At 40.6% G+C, this 23,218-nt stretch overlaps 3 protein-coding genes across 3 annotated transcripts in view; 2 read left to right on the plus strand and 1 right to left on the minus strand.

Moving 5' to 3' along the window:
- cpt2 (carnitine palmitoyltransferase 2) overlaps nt 1-23,218 on the plus strand; it is a 397,454-nt gene that overhangs the window by 32,562 nt on the left and 341,674 nt on the right. The gene's annotated exons all lie outside the window — the stretch shown is intronic.
- Nucleotides 8-5,587, plus strand: LOC140312427 (4-trimethylaminobutyraldehyde dehydrogenase). The gene is made up of 12 exons (XM_072390260.1): nt 8-114; nt 292-450; nt 746-891; nt 2,334-2,463; nt 2,541-2,675; nt 2,936-3,132; nt 3,683-3,823; nt 3,932-4,120; nt 4,311-4,398; nt 4,499-4,640; nt 4,895-5,007; nt 5,105-5,587. Exons 2-12 carry the CDS (start codon nt 309-311, stop codon nt 5,197-5,199), a joined length of 1,518 nt encoding a protein of 505 aa, XP_072246361.1. The 5' UTR covers nt 8-114; nt 292-308; the 3' UTR covers nt 5,200-5,587.
- LOC140312420 (cadherin-2-like) overlaps nt 12,089-23,218 on the minus strand; it is a 127,212-nt gene continuing 116,082 nt past the window's right edge. Inside the window, exon 16 of the mRNA XM_072390255.1 lies at nt 12,089-15,140. Within this exon, the coding sequence (XP_072246356.1) occupies nt 14,934-15,140 (207 nt within the window). The 3' untranslated portion in view covers nt 12,089-14,933. The remainder of the gene's footprint in view (nt 15,141-23,218) is intronic.

Here is a 23,218-nt window from a genome sequence, read left to right on the forward strand (position 1 = left end):
ATGAGAAGCTTCGGAATGAACGAGGCGTGTCTTAGCTGCTCAGAGGGTGTGGAATAGAAAGCCAGCACGAGATTTGGCATGTTTCGTTTGTCTGGAGGGACTCCAACGGTGGAGGTGAGAATACTTTTCTCTTTCAGTAGCGTCTTATCTAAAATCAAATGCACGTGCTGCCTTTTCTCCAGTTACATTTTCGAGCACGAGCATTTCTGAGCGTTCTCCGGCAGCTGTTCGAACACGTAGCACAATGTGATATAACGTAGAACTTTGTTCTCGAACTCCGTTGTCCCACAGATACTGTCTGTCTGAAAATGGCCCAGTCTATTCTCGACATGATGCCCGGAGCCTTAACGGGAACCGTGGTGGTCACAGACCCTCTGAACTTCTGGGCTGGGAAACGAGTCAAACCCAGGCAGGAGAACAACGCCGAGCCCGTGTTTGAACCTGCTACTGGTGATTATCACGTCTAACGTAAAAAAAAAGGTTGTCTGGTTGAAAATGTAGAAGAACGGTCTTAACGGTTTTTCTACATGATCAGCACTAACATTACCAACACTTTGGGGTTGGAAAGGAGACAAGTTAATAGAATCCTCCCCTTCTCTGCTGGGCTGGGGGTAACTCTGGGGTTTGAGCTGAATGTGTGTAATGAACAAAGGTTAAAGACAAATCTAAAACATTTCTCTTGCTGCATTCGTTACAAATACAACATTTATTTAATCGAAGCTCTGCCATTCTGTTGTTTGTGCAGGTCGTGTGTTGTGTCAGTTGGTGCCCTGTGGAGCTGAGGAAGTGGATGAAGCCATAGAGAGCGCCCACTCCGCCTACCTGAAATGGAGCAAAATGGCAGGAATGGAGAGGGCTCGGGTTATGCTGGAGGCCGCCCGCATTATCAGGGTAAGACAGCCTGGCCGTTGTGTCCTAACAGTCTGCAGCACGGGAAACCGTCCAGTTTGGTGTCATTATTGTGCAACATGAATTCAAGCTGGCTGTCGCAACAATGAAATGAGGCACTTGCTCATTAAAAGCGAAAACCTCCCCCTTCCGTTACTCGGTTTGAGAACACCCCGTGTTCTAATGATGATGATCTGTTGAATCTGTTGAACTGCAGCAGTCACGCATGTGATTAATGCTTCACTGACATTGGGCACATTTCCTACCACATCCAAGCAAGCTCAGGTTACACCGCTGCTCAAGAAACCTTCCCTCCCTCCAACTCATGTGGAGAACTATCGGCCGGTCTCTCTCCTCCCGTTTCTGTCTAAAACCATTGAAAGGGCGTCTTTAAGCAGGTCACCGATTACCTCTCACATAACAACCTCCTTGACCCAAACCAATCTGTGTTTAAAAGTGGACACTCCACCGAAACGGCTCTGTTGGCTGTGACAGAAGCCTTAAAAGAAGCCAGAGCGACAGCTAAGTCCTCTGTACTTATCCTGCTCGACTTATCAGCTGCATTTGACACTGTCAACCACAGTATCCTTTAGTCCATACTCTCTAGCATCGGCATCACAGGGAGAGCACACTCCTGGTTTGAATCATACCTCACTGGTCGGTCGTTCAAAGTATCCTGGCTTAGTCACACTTCTGCAGCGTACCACCTCGCCACAGGGGTCCCCTAAGGTTCAGTACTGGGACTTCTTCTCTTTGCCATATAATCCAACTCACTGGGACAGATCATCCGATCACATGGCTTCTCATACCAATGTTATGCTGATGATACCCAGCTCTATCTGTCATTCCCACCTGACGACCACACGGTCTCAGCACGAATCTCAGACTGTCTCTCTGACATATCAACATGGATGAAAGCCCATCACCTCCAACTTAACCTCCCAAAAACTGAACTGCTAGTCTTCCCAGCCAAACCAACCATACACCACAGCATCTGCATCCAAACTGAATCCCCATCTCTTGCTCCATCAAAGGTTGCTAGAAACTTGGGTGTCATGATTGATGATCAACTAACCTTTAAAGATCATGTTACCTCGGTTGCTCGTTCAGCCGCTTTGCATTACTAAACATAAGAAAGATCAGAGCATACCTGTGGGGTTCCCCACAGTTCTGTTTGACAACTGAAGGTATTTTATCTGCACTTTTCACTTTTAATTGAATTAATTGATTATTTTTTATGTTTTATGGAATGATTTTATTTCTTGTGATTTTATGTAGCTGTAAAGCACTTTGAATTGCCTTGTGTACGAATTCTGCTCTACAAATAAACTTGCCTTGCTTGGACTGCATTTTCTCCAAATACATACAAGTATTTACACAAAATTACTGCAAAGCGTTATTTAAAAGCAGCCCAATGCTTTTCCTTTTGCTTCCATTAATAACAGGAAAGAAGGGAGAAAATTGCAAAGCTAGAAGTGATCAACAACGGCAAGTCCATCACTGAAGCGCTTGTGGATATTGATAGTGCCTGGCAGTGTATTGAGTACTATGCAGGCCTGGCTGGTACACTCGCCGGTAGGTCCACCATCACTTTCTAGGAAAAGCGTGATTCACAAAGTTTGAACATTGGGTTATGTTATCATTAACTGCAGGTCAGCACATCCAGCTCCCAGGTGGAGCGTTTGCTTACACCAGGAGGGAGCCTCTTGGTGTATGCGTGGGAATCGGTGCATTTAACTACCCCTTCCAGATTGCATCGTGCAAGTCAGCTCCTGCTCTGGCATGTGGTCAGTGTGTAACAGTCTGCATTACATCACCTATTTAAACAGTCGCAGATCTCACACCATGACTGCTGTCTGAACTAAATGGTTAAGGATAAAGTGAACAGGATGGTGACAACAACAGTAAGAAGTCTTTTTAGTTTTGTAAATAAAATAAAAAAATGTCCACTTTGACATAATTTTTGTCATCCTATATATATGTCCTTTGAACATGGATATCAGTGCCAATTGTCACTCGCAGTACTAAACTTTGATTGTTTTGTTAGGTAATGCCATGGTCTTCAAGCCCTCTCCCATGACACCCTTGACTGCCGTCATCCTGGCTGAGATTTACAAAGAGGCAGGGGTACCTGATGGGCTCTTCTGTGTGGTCCAAGGCGGAGCAGAGACTGGCACCTTCCTCTGCCATCACTCAAAAGTTGCTAAACTCTCTTTCACTGGCAGTGTTCCCACAGGCAAAAAGGTAGAGAGACCAGTCCAGTGCCACAGGGGTTTTTGAAAGTGCCCCTTCTTTCAGTTGAGTTTTGATGGACAGAGCCCAGCTAAAGCTCGGTCAAAATTGGATCGTGCAAAAGAACAAAGGTCTCAAGCACAGCAGCTAATCTAAAACAGAAAGGCTGAAACACCAAATGATCAAGGTGTTGCAATCGTCCAAAGTCCAGACTTTAACCTGGTTGAAATGCTGTGGCGTGATCGTTGGACAGCAGTGCAGAGACCAATCCTGGCAAACATCATCATCACATTATACAAAAAAAACCTATTACTGATAAATGTGATTCTAGAAACTGTTGAATCACTTGGTTTTTTTTGAGTTGGATAAATGTGCTGATCATTTGAGGTTGTGGTTAATTAACCTAATTTTAAGAGTTACATTTATTTATTTTTTATCATGTTCAGATGTGTAAAACTTTAGAATTAAGAGGTTGAACCTTCTTTTTCACATGACTTCAGAATTAAACAAGAAAAGACCACAAGCTTACCATCCTAACTAAGACCGCTGTCTTTGCTCTCAGGTCATGGAAATGTCTGCAAAAGGGGTGAAGCAGGTGACTCTGGAACTTGGAGGGAAATCTCCCCTCATTATCTTCCAAGACTGTGATCTGGAGAATGCAGTCAAGGGAGCACTCATGGCAAACTTCCTCACACAGGGGCAGGTAAGTCTGAAGGGTCCTATCGTTCATCATTTGTCTCACTCGCTTAACCTGACCCGACATGACCCCTGTCAGCTTTTACAGAGTCAAATGTCCCTCTGAAATGTGTAGGTTTGCTGCAATGGGACCAGAGTATTTGTGCAAAAAGAGATCCTGCCACAGTTCTTTGAGAAAGTGGTCAAGAGGACCAAGGCCATCTCTGTGGGTGACCCACTGCTCAACAGCACCCGAATGGGAGCGCTGATCAGCAAGTCCCAGCTGGAGAAAGTGCTGGGGTTTGTCAGTCAGGCCAAGAAAGAGGTGTGTTGATGGCCCTTTGGTTGTTAATAAGAATTTTTCTCTTGCAGGAGAGTTTTGCAGTCATTGAAGGGGAACTAATGTGATACAAAAACATTTCCAACGCTTACAGTTTACCACAAAACAATGATGTCTTTGGTCTTTAGTTTAGCTTTTATGATATTCAACTAATGTTTAATGTGTGTTTAATCAGGGAGCCAGAGTGCTTTGTGGAGGAGAGCCAGTCGTTCCCAGTGACCCCACGCTGAAGGGGGGATATTTTATGTCTCCATGTATTCTTGGTATGTGTGGAACACTCACTTCTATCCGCTTTTGTCTGTACACCATCTGCAGGGTTTGTGTCCCACTATTTCTTAAACCTAATGCTCATGGTTTTCACAGACAACTGCAGAGACGACATGACCTGTGTGAAGGAGGAGATTTTTGGACCCGTCATGGCTGTCCTACCTTTTGACACAGAGGAAGAAGTGATCCAGAGGGCCAACAACACCACCTTTGGATTGGCTTCTGGCGTCTTCACCAGGTCAGCAGAGAAAACGAAAACCAGAGACTCTCTGGATTGTCGTTACTCAGCAGTGTGGCGCAATCTGTGATAAACATCCTGACGCTTCGCTCCTAAAGATAATGACTTAATTGCATTACCCTGGCGGCATTTTCCAATTGGCTATTGATTCTTTTTTTTCACTGTGTAATGAATTTCTCTGTAAGGCAGAATTTTTTTCTTTTTTCTGTTTATTATTTTACAATCTGAAATCTGTTCCTATCCTCCACCTTCAGGGATATTTCTCGAGCACATCGTGTGGCTGAGAACCTGGAGGCTGGTACCTGCTTCATCAATAACTACAACATCATGCCCGTAGAAGTGCCATTCGGAGGATACAAGATGTCAGGTAGGATGCTGTAAAGTTTGTGTGTTTTGTTTGTTACGATTGACCTCATTCATGTTTCCAGAATGATAGTGTAACACTGTTCTTTTGGGTTTTACAGGCTTCGGCAGAGAGAACGGCCAGGTGACGATTGAATATTACTCCCAGCTGAAGACTGTGGTTGTAGAAATGGGCAACGTAGATGATTACTTTTAAATTCGACAAGTTTGCACTCGTATGCATGAAGAGTGATTGAAACTATACACATCTCCTTTTACTGTTGTGCTATGCATAGGTTGTGGATTTTAGAGCATTCTGCTTTCTGCATTTTCTGTAATAGCATTAACAAACCTTTGGGGTAAGGGTAAATAAATCTGGCTCCCTACACAATCCTGTATGTTCTCAACCTAAAATGTGCTGCTACTCAAGCATTACACAAGTAAATGTCCACACAACTAAGACTAGACTGAGACAGAACCAGCAGTGTTAGAAATTCTGTTTGTAGATGGTGGAGTCGGCACAGGTAGAAAAAATCTGACAAACTGTTATTAGGTTTTTTTTAATACTGAATGCTTAATTGAAATCACATTGGACAACAATTTCCTTACCATCACAATAAAATGATTTGTTGGGAAAGTCTCTTTTCATTGTTGTATCTGAATAAGATCGATGAGCAGGGAAAATTAGAATAAGTGTGGTTCTTTCTCATACAAGGTAATATAAATAAGTTTATGATTAAACCTGCTTAGATATGGATAAATATGAAGGACAATGCAGTTTTAACTTGGTTTTAGTGAAGGAATTTATTTTATAGTAAAAATGGACTGTCAGGCTAAAAATCTGAGTACTTTACCCTGAACTAGTCTTAAATATCTCCACAAAATGTCATCTTGATAAACAGAAGTAGCTCTGAGATATTTCAGAGATTACAATGTAGAGCATCTCCTCTATATTTCAACAGAGCTTTTTTTTAAAAAAAAAAGAAGACATTTTTGATATTCAACTAAAAATTTACAAATTTTTTATCATATTTTTTTTTTTTTTTTTCAAATAATTACGACTTTCACATAATTTTATCTTATAATATCTGAGGCAGTCTTCAAACCACACCACAATCCCATCTGGGGCTCAGATGTCCCAGCCGAACATAAGGTTTGGAGCACAGGTGCAAACGTTGCACATTCCCTCTTCCCTTGGGATGGTATTGGAGAACATGCACTGTATATTGAAACGCTGAATTATTGCTTCCAGTCTTTTGTTAATCTTTCTTTGCAGATAGAAAATGGCCAGAATCGTGAACTCCAAGCCACACGGCTGATGGTTCTCCAGAACAGAATGGCTCTGGACTTGCTCACTGCAGCACAAGGTGGTGTGTGTCACATTATAGGTACTTCTCGCTGTACCTATATCCCTGGAGAAAATGACACTCACATAAATGAGGCAATGGCCTCCCTGCGTAACCTGCAACAAACTATGTCACGAGAAACAGCACAACAACAATGGGACTTTCTCTCATGGCTGACGACCGACGCCTGGTGGCAACTACTCTTAAAGATTGTAACCCCCTTCTTTGGTGTGTTGAGCTTATTCTGTTTGTTTACAACTTGTGTGATCCCTTGTTTCAAGTCTGTGATCACTAAGATGGTCACTTCCACCATGGTAAGCCTACAACTGCTCCGCCAAACCACGGTTTTCAACCAACCAAAGACGAGTCTGTGATGACTATGATGACTGTTCTTCACATGTGTAAAGCATAAAGAAACTAAGAATGACTTCTACATTGAAAATGTCCAAAGCAAGTGATGTAGAATGATGTGCTGTTTCTGCCTACCACAGTGAACCAAAAGAAACTGTAATGTTTGCATATGTTGTTTTTGTATCTCATTCGATAAACAGGAGGGAAATGTTAGAGTTTTTAGTTGTTATCTCATGATATACCCTGTTTTACAATTATAGTCCTGAGCTTTAATTGCACTCATATGCTATGCCATAAAAATCATGTGTGATCATGTATGGATCTTATACTGCATTAGTTCTAATCATGTGATGATGAAATGTGTGTGTGAGTATGAACAAAGGGAGATGCTTCAGGACAGAGCCTTCCAGAGGTCAACTGAGTTTAACTGAGTTCAAACTACAACGCACAATGCCTGATTCAAACTAGTTTGTAGATGTATCTCTTTGAATGATTATCGTGAAGGCCTCACACTCTGAAGTTGCAGATGTGTCTGCATATCTAAACATTAGACAGAATCACACGCTCTGAAATTTCTATGCAACCTTTTGTTTTGTAAAGCTCTTCCCCTTTTCTTATCCTTGAATAAAACCAGGCTGCTGCAGGGAGGGAGTCAGAGATTGTTGTAGGTTGCTTGGACACATAAACCTGTGGCTGAAGCAGCGACGGCTCTCCCCTTTGCAAAAGCTGAACTTTATATTGATCTCTTCTGTGGTTCTTTCTGTTTAAGGTGGGACTTCGTTAATAAGAACGAAAACCCTATCAACTGTTAACACAACTTTGTGTTTATCAATAATTAGTAGCTGAACCACTAAGTTAGTGGCATTAACTAACAGAGTCGCAGTGGTTTCCTGTCTGAGCTTTCAAAATAAAACCTTTGCTATTCTGCGCCTCTTCTTCTTCTTAATATTATTATTATTATTATTATCATGGACCTGAGCGCTTCAGGGAGAAATTGTCTAGTTATATAGTTACTCTAGATGGTATTTCCTTGGCTTCTAGTTCTACAGTGAGGAACCTTGGAGTAATTTTTGTCCAGAATTTATCATTTGACGCACATATAAAACTGGTTTCTAGGACTGCCTTCTTTCACCTTCGTAATATTGCTAAAATCAGGAACATCCTGTCTCAGGGTGATGCAGAGAAACTAGTTCATGCATTTGTTACTTCAAGATTGGACTACTGTAATTCCTTATTATTGGGCTGTCCCACATATTCTCTGAAAAGCCTCCAGCTGATCCAAAATGCTGCAGCCAGAGTTCTGATGAGAACTAACAGGAGAGATTCAATTCAATTCAATTCAATTTTATTTATAAAGCGCCAGATTACAACAATTGTCATCTCAAGGCACTTAAGTAATATAGTCCAATTCAAGCCAATTGGAATTCAATTCATTGTAATCATAATCCAATTCATTCATATAGAGCCAATTCAAAAAATTTATATCCTAGCTAAGGAAACCAACAGATTGCACCGAAATGTGTATTCAGTCCAATCTCCCGTCCTGAGCGTGGCTGTGGCAACTGTGGAAAGGAACGACTCCCTTTTAACAGGAAGAAACCTCTGGCAGAACCAGAACCAGGAAGAAACCTCTGGCAGAACCAGAACCAGAACCAGGAAGGGTGGCCATCCGCCTCGACCAGCTGGGGTTTGAGAAGACAGAAAAGAGGGAAAAGAGGGGGGAAAAACACCATAACGCCATTCAAAGGATATCTGTTGGAACAGGGAAACATAGGTTAATAATCACAATAATGTCACATGTACATAAAATCAATTTAGAAATTAAACAGGGGGAAAAAGAGAGCAAAGTGAGGAAAGGTGTGACAGATGAGGTCCCCCAGCAGTCTAAGCCTATAGCAGCTTAACTATGGGATGTTTCAGGATTACCTGAGCCATCCCTAACTATAAGCTTTATCAAAAAGGAAAGTTTTAAGCCTAATCTTAAAAGTGGAAAGGGTGTCTGCTTCCCGGACATTTACTGGCAGCTTATTCCACAAGAGAGGGGCCTGATAACTGAAGGCTCTGCCTCCCATTCTACTTTTAGAAACTCTGGGAACAACAAGTAAACCTGCAGTTTGGGAGCGAAGTGCTCTGTTAGGAAAATATCTTACAATGAGATCTTTAAGATATGAGATCATGTTTCTCCAGTTTTGCTATAGGCTTAGACTGCTGGGGGACCTCATCTGTCACACCTTTCCTCACTTTGCTCTCTTTTTCCCCCTGTTTAATTTCACAAATGATTTTATGTATATGTGACATTATTGTGGTTATTAACTTGTGTTTCCCTGTTCCAACAGGTATCCTTTGAATGGTGTTATGGTGTTCTTCCCCCTTCTTTTCCCTCTTTTCTGTCTTCTCAAACCCCAGCTGGTCGAGGTGGATGGCCACCCTTCCTGAGTCTGGTTCTGCCAGAGGTTTCTTCCTGGTTCTGGTTCTGCCAGAGGTTTCTTCCTGGTTCTGGTTCTGCCAGAGGTTTCTTCCTGTTAAAAGGGAGTCGTTCCTTTACCAATACTAAAGCCAATTCCTTTCCACAGTCGCCGAATTGGCTCTATATGAATGAATTGGATTATTTTGGAATTATTGTCTGTGCATTTGATTTCATTGGATTACGATTACAATGAATTGAACTTTGTTGATTGTTGTAATTTGCCACTATATAAATAAAACTGAATTGAATTGAATTGAATTAACAAACAAATTTGGGTCTTTCCAAATATGGGAGAAATGACAAAACTGGAGGGCAGCGGGAGATGGGTTCGAAATATGGGAGAACCAGGGATGAACAGGAGTGTTGGCAGCTATTTTATTAGCATAAACTCTCCCGGATTTTACTACTCAATTGTTGGCTGCTAAGACATAGAGTAATGTTCTGATACATCCTTGACCTTGTGAAATGGTCTGTCACATCATATGTCAACAGAAAATATGCAATCTGTCTGTTCACAGCATTAGCACACACAGTTCGTTGTGGCTAGTTTGATTGGCTAATTGCTCATTTTTACGTCTTTCACGTTAGCAAGTGACTAACCGGTTTGGGTGGGTTTTCAGATGCCGGATGAAGTTTGATGTAGTTGAACCACAATCTTGGTTTTTTTGCCGCACTCTTTGCACACTGTTGTCCGCTTGTTGGCTGTCTGTGTGAAGGTATTGTATCCATACGTTATGATTCGAGGCACTCCTGGTGAACTTTTCGCCATTGTCTGATACTGAAGATGTGCGCTTTACACATGGCACATGCGCGCTAAGTTTACATCTAGCTCAGAGCCAGAGATCATACAAAAAGATGAATGACAGACAAATAATGAGATTAATAATAATAACAAGAAATAAAGGTTGTTCGCGAGTCTCGAGCCTCAAGTCAGTCAAGTCTGAAATCTTTTGAGGTCGAATCCAAGTTGAGTCACAGTTTAGCAAGACTTAAGTGAAGTCAAGTCTCGCAGAGTCCCCAGCTCTGGTGTCTACTGGGATGACTTCATCCACACGCCCCCCTGCAGCACAGCTTCTTTACTCCGTGCTCTGTGACAGTCGGCTAACTTCACACGGAGTTTGCTACTGCTAGTTTTGTGTAACATGGCAGGATATTATCAGATTTTGACGATGTGGACGACGACTTTGAGTACAATGGATGTCCTTACCAGAGTGGATGAGCTGTGCTGCAGCGGTGCGTGTCGATGAAGTTATCCCACTAGACACATGGGTAGAAAGCCCCCATAAACCCCCCAATAGTCCCGGATAACAACAACACGACAGCTATGAGCTAACAGGGCAATAGTACGCGTTCATTCATTCACTCGTCTTAAACTACTGGTGAAATAAAGACATATAATGCATTATTTAGAGGCTGTATTGTCTATGCCTTGTTCACTCCGTAATGGATATATTTGGATCTCGAGTAATCTAAATATCTTCCGAAGGACGCCAACTTTCACCAAACTTTTAACGGTGAGTAGATGAACGTATTTTATGCGAGAAATAAGGTCCAGGTTTAAAAAAAGAAAAAAACTTCCCCTTTCAGGTTTATTTAGACAGTGAAAACACTATTTATACATCCTTTATATTCTATCACATTACGCTACATTAGATATGGATAATGAAGGACAAAGCAATTTTAATCTGTTTTAATCTTATCTCCCGCTGCCCTCCAGTTTAGTCATTTCTCCCATTTATCCTGTCTATTAAAAGGATCTAATTGCTGATCGAAATAAATAGTCTTGTGATTTCAGAGTTGCCTGACTAGTCAGTCCTGGGAAAAATGTCTGTTTTCAGTGTTCTACAAGGCCAATATTAACCCAAACTTTCATGTCTTCATCAAGAACGAGGTATTCAAATAAAATCAGAACCAACACCAACTGTAACCTGACTGTGGTAACGTAGCCACGTGTAACAATGTCAGATATCTTTTTCCCAGAGTAACTTAAGATTTGACATAATTCAAATCCCTTTTCAAAACTCATAATCACGAATCCAAAAGCAAACCCTCAAAATGAAGAAAGAATTTTATGCCCACTGACAACATGTTTTTAAATGTTTTATCTTAGGCTATAGACATCAAACGGGCTTTTTTTTTTTAAATATCGGCGCTAAAGCATCAAATGTGCGGCTAACTTGGCAAACGAGGACTTAGTCCACTGATGTCTAATGGTGATTAATGATTAAGATTCCATTAATTATTTAATCTTAGCTTTTTCTTGTTCGGGAGGTCCTGCTGCCACAGTCTCATATCTTAGAGACTGGTGCAAACCTCTGGTCTGCCCTTGTGTCCCACCTGTCCCGCTGAGGTCTGAAGAGTTGTTTCGTGTCATTTTCCACCGCACTGTGAGTTACGTTAGGGTCTGATGGGTCTGTTCTGTGTTGCTCAAGAGAGGAAGACAAATATGTAATGACTTCTGGGGATGATCAAATATTTCTTAATACTCCAATGCCTCTCGAAACACTCCTGTCTCATTTCCTCTGTCCATGCTGAGCGGGATGTGAATATGAGCCAATCACTAGGCTACTATGCAAGAAGCTACCTACCTTCCGTTTCCACTATACTTTTAAGCACACATAGACTCATTCTTCTCTTGCATACATGTATTCTAAAATGAATGTGTATGAGAGTAAGAATGTATGTATGTGAGAGTGAAAATATATGAATATGTGAGTGTGAGAATGAATTATGGCTTGTACGGTCCCACATAACTATTTACCTATTAATACAAAAATGTATTAATGCTGCTTTGAAATACATCATTATCTTTGACATGTTGGTAGGTTTCCATTAGCGGCCTACAGTATATCTCTTTTGACTACTTGGAATCCTGCCTTCAAAGGACTTTATTTTTAGTGTTTCTTACTTACAAAGGATCCAAAAAAGCTGTTTCCGCATAATGAAAAGATAAAAACATGCAAAAACATTTTAATTTGTGATCCAAATTACACATACACAAGGATTCAAGATATTAGCATGTCATTTTAAGAGACCACAGAGCAAGAGAAAAAAAATACAATCTGTACATATTTCAGTTTACAGTGAGTAGCCAGTTGAAGAGTACCAGAGAACACTAAGGCAAATCATCAGCAGACAGAAGAAACAGTGCCATTTTTGTATTTAATCAACCACAGCAGAGTATCAACAAGTATCTTTGCTACAAAACATAAACTGATGACTCCCTTTTTAGCAATTAGCTGCATAAGTTACATTGTGTTCAAAGCAAAATAAAAAACTGAAGGTATCTATCTAAAGTCCAGAATTGCTGTACATGTCTTTTCATTAGTTTTGGAAAATCAAACTGGCAAAATTACACAACTGTTGCACAGCTCTGGGTCTGAACTACATCTCTGTCTCACCCCAAAAACATTAAATCTATGTGATTCAACAGGAAAAAGGTCTCAGCTTTTGTTGGGCTGTCATTTATTTAGAACTCACAATATTCAGTCATATAAGACACAGCCTTTTCACAGGGAATATATTGGTCCAGAGAACTTGTCAGGGATACAGTGAAAAAAAATTCTCAACGTGAGCAAAACTCCAAGTGAAGGGCTTGTAACAATTTTCAACAGTTTATCTAAATTATTAAATAAAATTTAATTGTTACATACGGTTTGAAAGATATGAAAGACTTTTTATCTGACCAAACATTCGTAGAATGCACCAACATCTAAGTGCCAAACACCACCGGATACCAACAGAGGTCCGATTTGATTGGGCTGCAATGGAGGCCCTACACAGTGTTAGGCAAGCAGTTGTAATATTGAGGCTGATCAGTGCATGAAGTTGTTCCGCAGCAATAGAAAAAAATCTGGTGATCCTAGCTGCTACAAGGGTGCGTTAGCAAAAGTATTCATATCACTTTTTCAAACAGCTTTTCTAAATCAGTTTCACGTCATACTCTTCCACACCTGCAGCTTTCTAATCCAGACACAGGTTTCTGCTGAACATACAGTGAGCACAAATTCACTCTTAGCCTCTCTATCATAGTCATTACTCACCTCAGTTTCTTGTTGGTGGCTATTTTAGTCAATTTAAAGTAATTTCATGTAACTGGTAACTGCTTTTCAGATTTATTTGTTTTTGTTTGTGCACTTGATTCTTTTGGTTTTTCTTTAATTTTTGTTCTCCTGTATAAATACATAAATATATATATTAAATTAACATGTCACTTTTATACTTCTGTGTTTTGTCAGTCTACTAAATAGCCAAATTGTATATCATTTTAAACTTTTCATGAAAGCAGAAAAAGGGCATATTTGCCAACATTTAAACTGCACCACAAACATTTTCTACAAGTGAAAAATACCAAACAGATATTTAAATCAATTTTAGCACTAAATGTCTTCAACAATCCAAGAGTTCTGAAAGCAAGAGGAGGTGGCAATTCTTTAGAGCTATCCCTACCCATATCCATCTCCACTATAGGATGTTTGCAGAGTAAAATCAGTGTGGTAGGTGATCTCAGCTCCCTTTAAAATCAAAAGCAGACTTTGACATTAATACCAAAGATGTGTAGTGGAAAGAACATAGTATACAACCTTAGTTACCTAACGTCTAAACAATATCCCTTTAATATGTCCACTGTAGTTTTCAATCTTATGCCACCAAATTTTGATGTTGTGTCGTAGTAATGTAGGGCTATCTTATCGAGACGTTATTTGACCCCACAAAAAAAAAAAAGTCATCGAAAGATTGTCATCGATCTTGCTAAATTATGTTTTGGAGCTCAACTACTACCCTTTACTACTATCCATCCATCCATCCATTTTCTATATCCGCTTAATACGTCAGTCGGGTCATAGTGGGGCTGGAGCCTATCCCGGCGATCATCAGGCAAGAGGCGGGGTACATCCTGTACAGGTCACCAGTCCCTTTACTCCTACTACTACCCAATAAGGGTTATCTAAACCTTCTTGACAGTTTTTGTTTTAATTGGCAAGGAACCATTTTTATTACAAATATACGGTTTTATCTTTCAGTTTTTAAAGTACAATACAATTTTTTATACTTTTGACTATTTCATATTGAACTTGATATGAACTTGGATGTCTAGGTAAGTTGGCACAGAATGACCCTACATTCAATCCAGTCGACCTCTGTAAGACCCAGAGCTGCACAGTGAAGCCATGTTTTTGCTGGTAGGATCATCCTTGGCATCTGAAGTAGATTTTGCCCTTTAAAGTATCCATCCAATGTGTCTCCATGGAAACGATTCAAGCTCTCACTCACAAACAAGTAAAGGGGTGGAAACCACACACATAGACGTACACTCCTTGTAATGGCAAAGTACTCCTCCAGTTGCTGTTGGAAAACTCCAGAAGCTTTAAAGCAACATATAGAATCAAGAATTAACACAATCAATAGAATGTACAAAAAGGCACATTTGACCCCAGTGCTGTTGTACTGTAAGATTCAAGTGTAAATGAGCATCTGTAGCATGGCTGTCATAGTTCTCAACCATCAAAGAGAATTTCAGCACTTTTTCTGATGGTTCATATTTGTTAGAACAAAAGCTAATGCTCAGATCTTGTCCATTAGCCTGGAATCAGCATGGTCCCTAAAGTATATAACTGTCCACTCCACAAGAGACAGTGAGACTCCTCACAAATTGTCTCATGGAAATACAGAAGTGCTGATCCAAACCCCTTGGTTTTCCCAATGTCATCTGCCTTACCCCATCCACCATCTGAAGCTTGAAGCAAGGATGGGGAGAGTGGTTCTTGTTAGTGGGGCCTGACAGGGCTAATCATCCCCTCCACCATACAGGTCGGCTAACTTGCGGAAGCGTGGTCCCCAGTCGCCAAGGTAATTGTAATCGTGGTCTCCACAGCTTGAGGATGAGTGCAAGGAACTGAGAGAGCCGGCGGTTGAACCACTGCCCTCATAGTCAAAGACCAGCAGGGAGTCATAGGGGGGAGCGGTGGGGTCATGGTCTGCAGCCTGAAGGCCCTGAAAGGAAGATATGAGAGTGAGGAAAAAAAGCACTGTAAGGGGTATTTTAAGTTTTTCTGCAGCAGTATCTTGGTTCTCTCAGGTTGATTGACTGAGGACAAGGAGACAGGAAAGTGAGCAAAGAGAATATTGGAAAAATGAGGCTAATCGGCAACTAATTTTCACCAAGAACTTACATGATATCTCTGCATTATGGCAGCGTCCCTATCAATATGACAGATACTGCCTGTCTACTTCAGATTACTATTGCTTAGTTAACATCACCAGTTAATCAGCTGGAGGTTCCAACTGATGTTCAGTGACACTTTATCTGTGTTTGCTGGGGGATATTACAATAAACTTAATTTACAGTCTATGTTTGATGAAAATGTAGAGTCCAAAAGCAATTGTATGAAATATTTGCGCAGTAGATAATTTAAAAAACACACTTACATGCAACCCATGTCCTTGTGACTGACAGAAGCAAAATGTATGGTTTAGCAAGTTTCAAGTTACAGTATCTAGTAGCGGATTAAAGTAATCCTACATTCATATAGCAAATGCACAGTAAGCCTAAGGGTATTATAGACCCCATGTTCATGCTTTCATGCAGAGCAATGTGAGACCAACTATAGAACATCTGCAGAAACCCTGTCTGATGACTCTTGCTGACTCAGCAAGACAGGCTAAAAGGAGTAAGGCTTACTTTCACTAACAACTGTAATCTAAAATGGTAGCTTTGTTTTCTCTCTTTTACTTCAGCCCCCAAAGAAAAGGACTTGAGTGGGACAGGTGAAGATCAAAGTCGGGCATAGGCAGAGTTAAGCAGAAAGGCTGTGGATATGTCTGTGTAAAAGGGCTGAGATGGACAGTAGGGAGAGCTGAGGGAGAAGGAGGGTTAGAGGGATTATGGTGGAGTGCAGGAAAGATGAGGATTTGGGTCAGTCTGGACAGATGCTGCCTCTGTCTCAATGAGGAGATTCAACAAATTACGCAGTGTGCCCTGAACCCTGAACCCTGAACACCACCCCCTTTATATACATTTTCCTGAATTCCATCAAAAAAGCTAAATAAAAATTTGTATCTAAAATAAACATCTAATCAAGTTGACGAAGTAAGATTTCTTTATAAAAGAAAGGTCCCTTTTTTCCCCCACCTTTTGATGTCACAAAAAGGTCAATCTGATAAGCTTATCAGCAAATGTTTTGAGGTCTGTCCTTCATCTGACTGAAGATGCTCCTGTCACTGTGAATCTCAATGGGAGTAGAGATTTACCAGAGAGAGAGAGGCAGGGTGAAAAGCATCAGCTTTTCATGCCTTTCGGATTAAGCTGTCTAGCTCAACTTGCCATATCTCACAGCTCCTGCTTGTTATTCATAGCTGTGCTTAGCAGATGTCTTTATGCAGGTTAACCAAAGAGATGTACATACACACTCACACATGCAAACAACATGGAAGTAGCACGTGCACAAACAGCAACATCCATCAGCTGCTTTAACAGTGATGACTCTTCACAACTGAGATAATGTCAACTGTCAGTCCTGGTAAAGGAGGAGTTGAGTGTCCTCAAGAAGCCAATCTGATTAACTCTGAGAGTCATGTTAATCAATTTGAGCATAACGCTGTTAGGAAGGTTTAAAAGGAGGGTAAACAAGACACTAAAAGGTTTTAATGTAATGCCTATAATACCGAAATTATTTCTCCCTCAGTCGCGGTAAATATCATCTAATTAAAGTTAAGGGTCTACAGTTTATGTCCATATTCAATATATAACTATAATATAAATATATTACTCTAATATGTTTTAGTAATTAGATATAAGGCATTTTTTGGCAATTTACAAATATTTCAGGACCTAATTTGAAATTATCGTGATTATAAGGACCTTGATCCACATTTGAACCTGCATTCTTAAATTCACACCAGTTTCCTGCATTAATCGGGAAGGTGTGTACAGTTAAGAAGACAGGCCACAGCTGCGAATGTCGCTTTTTCTTCTGAAGAGAGACTGCCAGTTTGTATGCCGAATCCTACAATTATTACACTTTCTCTTCATTTATTCAATAAAACTACAAAGACGGACATGATATATGGAGAGGTCAGTGTATATCATACTGGCCAGCTGAAGTCATAACCTCAGATGTAGTCTGGGTGCTCTTTCCCGTTTTTTCCTGTTTATAGTTCATCTTTTAGAAATATTCTTGTCATTATATTTCTCAAAAGATCTTCTCAAAAGAATGATTAGATAAAACACCTATGACATTTTGCCAAAATTTATACGTATTGTAATGCTGGGATATTTACAAAATGAGGCATGCTATTTAACTTCCTCTGCTCTCAGTAAGTAAGTAAAATCATATTATGTAGCACCTCTCAAGATAAGAGTCCATGGATCTCAGGCTCAGAGGAAGGGAGTTCCAGAGAGTGGGAGCAAAGGCTTGTCACCTTTATTTTTCAACCATGTGTGCTGCACAGCCAACAGGACCTGATCACATGACGTCAAGGACCTGATCACATGACCTCAAGGACCTGCTGGAGGAGTATGGCTGCAAAGGTTCTCTGATGCACAGACTTTTTGAAGGGCAGGGGCGGAAAGAAAAAAAAGGGCACATATAGCACAACCTCACCACTGTAGAGGGTAATTTAGTGTATTTTGCCAACCAGGAGGGCACTTTAGCACCTCCCAATAAGACATTTTAGCGAGTTTTGGGTCCCAAGAGGGCAATTTAGCATGTATTTTCAACAATTGGGCTGCAAGGGGGGCCCTCCCGCCACCCCCCCCTGCTATCTCAAACTGGGATTCAGTTACAGATATCTGTAATTCACATTTGTCTGTAATGACAAATCCCATACACATAAATGGCAAAAGTGACTTCATTTGTCCTAACAAGAATGTAGTTGTGGATATCTGAAATGACAACTGTGGATAGGAAGAATGTAGTTGCAGATATCTGAAATGTTGTTTTTGACTAGGCAAAACTAAATTACAGATATCTGCAACACATATCCAGTCTGGATTTTAAATGTTAAAATGGCATGCCATACCACACACACCCTTTTTCCTGAGTGACGTCACTGACAATACAACCAACCCATGAGCTGGCTCACCCTGCCAGACTAACACTTAAATGAACACTGATTCACAATTTATTAAAGGGATTTAAACAATAATTACTAATCACAAGTACTATAACTCATGACTTTGGGGGATTTTCTACATACTCTGTAGTGGACAGGGAGCATGAGGTATTTCTAGTGCCGGTCCCAAGCCCGGATAAATGGTGAACGAGCGAACCAATAATTCAAAATCAACACTGAGTCAAGAGTTACCCGGAGGTTCCTAACTGAGGGGTTTACAAATGAGGGCAGCGGGCAGAGACTCCCCATTATCTTAGGTAAAAACAGAGGTACAGACAAAGACTTCAGTTTTCCTCTTCATTAAGTTAAAGAAAATTGTCAGCCATCCAATTTCTGACAGAATCTAAGCACCTCAGCAAGATTTGTACATTAAAAACAACATTTGGTTCAAAAGAAATATATAACTGAATATCATCTACATAACAGTGATAAGAGATGCCCTTAGAATAATTTAAGATATGCTGAAGAGGGAGCAGATTTAAAAGAAAAAAATAAAGGCCCCAAAACAGAACCTTGTTGCACACCATTGTTAAGGGATGAGGAAAAGGAATTTAGCAGCAGTCACAGAAAAAGATCATCCAGACAGATATGAGTGGATAGTGTAGATTGCCAACTTTCATGTGGGTGAAAGTTAGGTTCGAATCCTGACCCTAACACATGGAAGGTACTACCTTCAGTAGGGGTCCTTAGGCAAGACCCCTTTATGCTAACTGGGATATGAGTGTAAGTCACTTTGGATAAAAGCATCTGGCAAATGCAAAAACATAAACATATGAGGAAAACCATTTCAAGACAGATCCTGATAGGTAGACCCAGTATTTCAGCCTATCGCGCATGATGTGATGGTCAATAGTAATAAAGGCCGAGGTCATTAGTAACACAGAACATTCTCCTGCAACACTCCATCAGGATGTCATTGAAGATTCTAAGAAGGGCTGTTTCAGTGGAATGAGCCCTACGAAAACCAGACTGAAAATGATCAAGAATGCTATACTTTTCTAAAAGCTTAGCCACAATCATTTCTAAAATATTAGCAAAAAATGGTAATTTTGAAATTAGTCTGTAGCTGCTTAAAAGAAAAGGGTCAAGCTTGGGTTTAGTAAGAGTAGGTGGATAACAGGATTCTTGAAATAAACAGAGACTTGACCAGACATTAGGGAAGAGTTAATTATAGTGAGAACACAGGGACCAATGGACTGAAGCATATATTTGAAATGGGATATAGGTAGCTAATCAAGAGAACAGAATTATGCTTTCACTGTGCCAACTAATCTGACAAGCTCACAGAAAAAAAAACGGGTAAAAGATATTCTAAAATTACAGGTCGAGCTGTTCTGGAAACAGACATTGAAGAAGCTGAGGGAGAAATATTTCTTCTCACATTATTGACTTTTTCAATAAAAAAAGCAAACACAATCCTGATTTGAGAAAATTGGGACAGCAGGAAGACTAGGAATACCAATATCACTAATGGTATTGAATAGCACCTTAGGATTATCTCTGCTCTTTCACACCAGTGTTGAAAAATATGCAGCTCTCACATCTCTAACTGTATTGTTAAAAGAAACTAAAAGGTCCTTTAAGTGAAGCAAATGAATGTGCGAGCCAGTTTTTCTCCATAAGTGCTCAACTTTCCTACAGGAACGTTTTAGACCGTGAATGCTGTCATTTACCCAAGGGGGTGACTTTAAAACAGAAGCTAGTCTTGTTTTAACGGGAAAGACAAAAATTATTAAAAAGATTTGCTGAAAAATCAACATCATTATAAGGGAATAAGACCAAATAAAAAGCATCAGAAAACACACAAGCAGAAGAAGAATTTAGGATGCGAAGGCTGACCTCACAGCGAACAGGAGAAAGTGGCACAAAAAAAGACAAGTTAAAATGAATACGGTGATGATTAGAGATAAGAATTTCCTCAGAGCAAATAGTCAATATTTAAACTTAAAGTAAAAGAAGGTCCAGAGTGTGACTTTTGGCATGTGTGGGCTGGGTAAAATTAAAAGAAACCATGACATTGATAAAACCTCGAGCAAAGAGGTCAGAGTAATCATCAACATATAAATTAAAATCACTAACTACAACCAGATTGGGTAGCTTCATGGTGGAAGTCGCTGAACTCCAAAAAACAGGCTTTTTGGGCCAGGTGAATGATGCACCACAGCACAGTGAAAATTATTTTTATTCCCACACTTTAATCAGCTGTAGTTCAAACAACGAAAACTGGCCAACATTGGACGACATGAGAACTGGTTCCCAAAGACCACAGCAGGACCTCATCCACGACCAGATGTCCGAGGCTGGCCGATAAAGGAGTAACCACCTGGGCAGAGTTCAATGAGGGATGAATGGTCCGAGTCGCACTGCCAGGTTTCAGTAAGAAACAGGAAATCCACATTCTTGGAGTATATAATCGTTCAACAAGAATGTTTTATTTGTCACCAGCCACTCCATGCTTCTAGAACATCCTGAAATTGTGTCAGGCGATCGTAGTGTCAGGCGATCGTAGTGTCAGGCGATCGTAGACTAAAGCAGCTAAAAAAATCATTGATGCCAAACAAAAAACAGCAGTGCAGAGAAAAGCAGCACTACAGATTTACGAGACATACTGCTGCCGGCAGCGGCCAAGCCAGACACAGATACCTCAGTCCAATGTTGGAGAAAAAAAAAACTGAACTACAAAGCCTTTATGTTCTTATGGTTTACAGTTTATGATTCCATTCTCTTGTCAATTGTTTGATAAAAATATTTAGTCAAAAAGTAAACTCAGCAATGGTTGTAGCTCCTAAGCCCAGCTGCACCTCCACCTCTGTGGCAGCTTCCACCACCATCTTCAGAGGCTCTTCAATGTGAGCCTTCAGATGGAAAAAGTCCCGGTGCTGTGGAAAACGTCTTGTCTCATACCGGTGCCCAAATTAGGGCAACCGGTGGAGCTGAATGACTACAGACCGGTGGCTTTGACATCTCATATCATGAAGACCTTGGAGAGACTCCTTGTTCGTCACATGAGATTGCAGGTTGCTGAGGATCTTGACCCCCTCCAGTTTGCCTACCAGGAACACATAGGAGTGGAAGATGCGATTCTGTACATGCTGCATCGGGCATATACTTATCTGGATGTGCCTGGTTCATATGTGAGAATCATGTTCTTTGACTTCTCCAATGCCTTCAACACTATACAGCCTCCCATACTGAAAGCCAAGCTTCTAGGTATGGGTGTGGCCCCCTCCCTGGCATTGTGGATTATAGACTATTTGACTGCCAGACCACAGTATGTCAGGATGGGGAGATGTGTTTCTGGAACACTGGAATGCAGTACTGGGGCTCCGCAGGGTACTGTTTTGGCTCCTTTTCTTTTCACCCTGTACATATCAGACTTTGGGTACAACTCAGAGTCCTGCCACATACTGAAGTATTCTGATGATACGGCTGTTGTGGCATGTGTGTGCGGTGGACAGGAGAAGGAGTACAGGGACCTTGTGGAGTCCTTCTATGGCTGGACCAAAAATAACTGTTTGCTCCTGAACACTACCAAGACCAAAGAGCTGGTGGTGGACTTCAGGAGATCTAAAACTCCATACCAGTCAGTCTGCATTGATGGAGGGGAGATAGAGACTGTTCAGACTTGCAAATATCTGGGGGTGGTGCTGGATAATAAACTGGAGTGGTCTGCCAACATAGAAGCAGTGTACAGGAAGGGCCAGAGCCGTCTGTTCTTCCTGAGATGGCTCAGGTCCTTCAGTGTCTGTAGTGACATGATATGCATGTTTTATCACACTATCATTGAGAGTGCACTGTTCTATGCTGTTGTCTGCTGGGGGAGTTGCACTACAGACAAAAACTGTGGGCGCCTGGACAAACTAGTGAAAAAGGCCAGTTCTGTAGTAGGCAGAACACTCAACCCTCTCAGTGCTGTGGGGGAGCAACGGATGAGGAGGAAATTATATTCTGGTTTGGATAATAATAGACATCCTCTCCACAGCATCCTGGCAGGTCAGAGGAGCAGCTGCAGTGAGAGGCTGCAGGACTGAGAGGTTCAGGAGGTCCTTTGTCCCAACAGCTTTTTAACAGTGACTGCTGACATTTTCTTCTCACATTTATTTATTTATTCACCTATTATTATTATTGTTGTTTTAATATACAATCATGGTAAATATTGAAATCTTTTTGAGCTACTTGACTAATTTCAATTTCCCCCACTGGGGGATGAATAAACTATCTTTCTATTCTATTCTATTCTCCTGGCAAACAACCAACGGATGTTGATAAGATGAGCTGGACAGCTAGGGTTTGTTTTTAGCCTTAGCACGAATCACTGGTCTCTTTAAATAAATCAGTTATTAAGTCCCATCCCATGGACAATGGCATCAGGTGATGCAAAGTGCTAAATGTTTTGTCCTTGAAGGAAGCAGCTAATGCAATGCATATCTAGCTACTCATCATGTAGGTTTGTTGTTAAATAATCTCTAGTTCTCTAAAAATCAAGCCAATTGTATCTCAAAATCACTTTTTAGATATAAATATAGCCAATTAATATGATATTTTAGGGTGACTTTTCACTGATGTGTGACAAGAAAAAGCACCAGATGGCTAAAATGAAAAACCATCCATACCATAAAATCTAATTTTTGCCTTCCTCAGAGTAAGATTCCATGAATATAGAAGTACCTTTTCAAATATTTATACTTCAAATAAAGCCTACAAATAATGATTATTCTTATCAAGGTTCAATTAAAAAATCCTGTCATTAATTCATACCATCATATACTCCGGAATTTTAAGGGAGTTACAAGAAAAAAATCGATTTCTGGTAGAGGGACTTACAAACTACAAGTGTTCTATTAACCATCCCACTGAACTTATTTGGTTGTTGTGTCACTTTGGTATGTTTAAAGGGTAACAGTGGGTGTGGCTTTACAGAGTGAGTGTGCAGTGATTTAATGGTGATGGCCTAACCT

This window comes from Leuresthes tenuis, unplaced genomic scaffold (genome assembly GCF_036924035.1).
Source record: "Leuresthes tenuis unplaced genomic scaffold, fLeuTen1.0.hap1 SCAF_7, whole genome shotgun sequence".
In the NCBI taxonomy this organism is placed as follows: domain Eukaryota; kingdom Metazoa; phylum Chordata; class Actinopteri; order Atheriniformes; family Atherinopsidae; genus Leuresthes; species Leuresthes tenuis.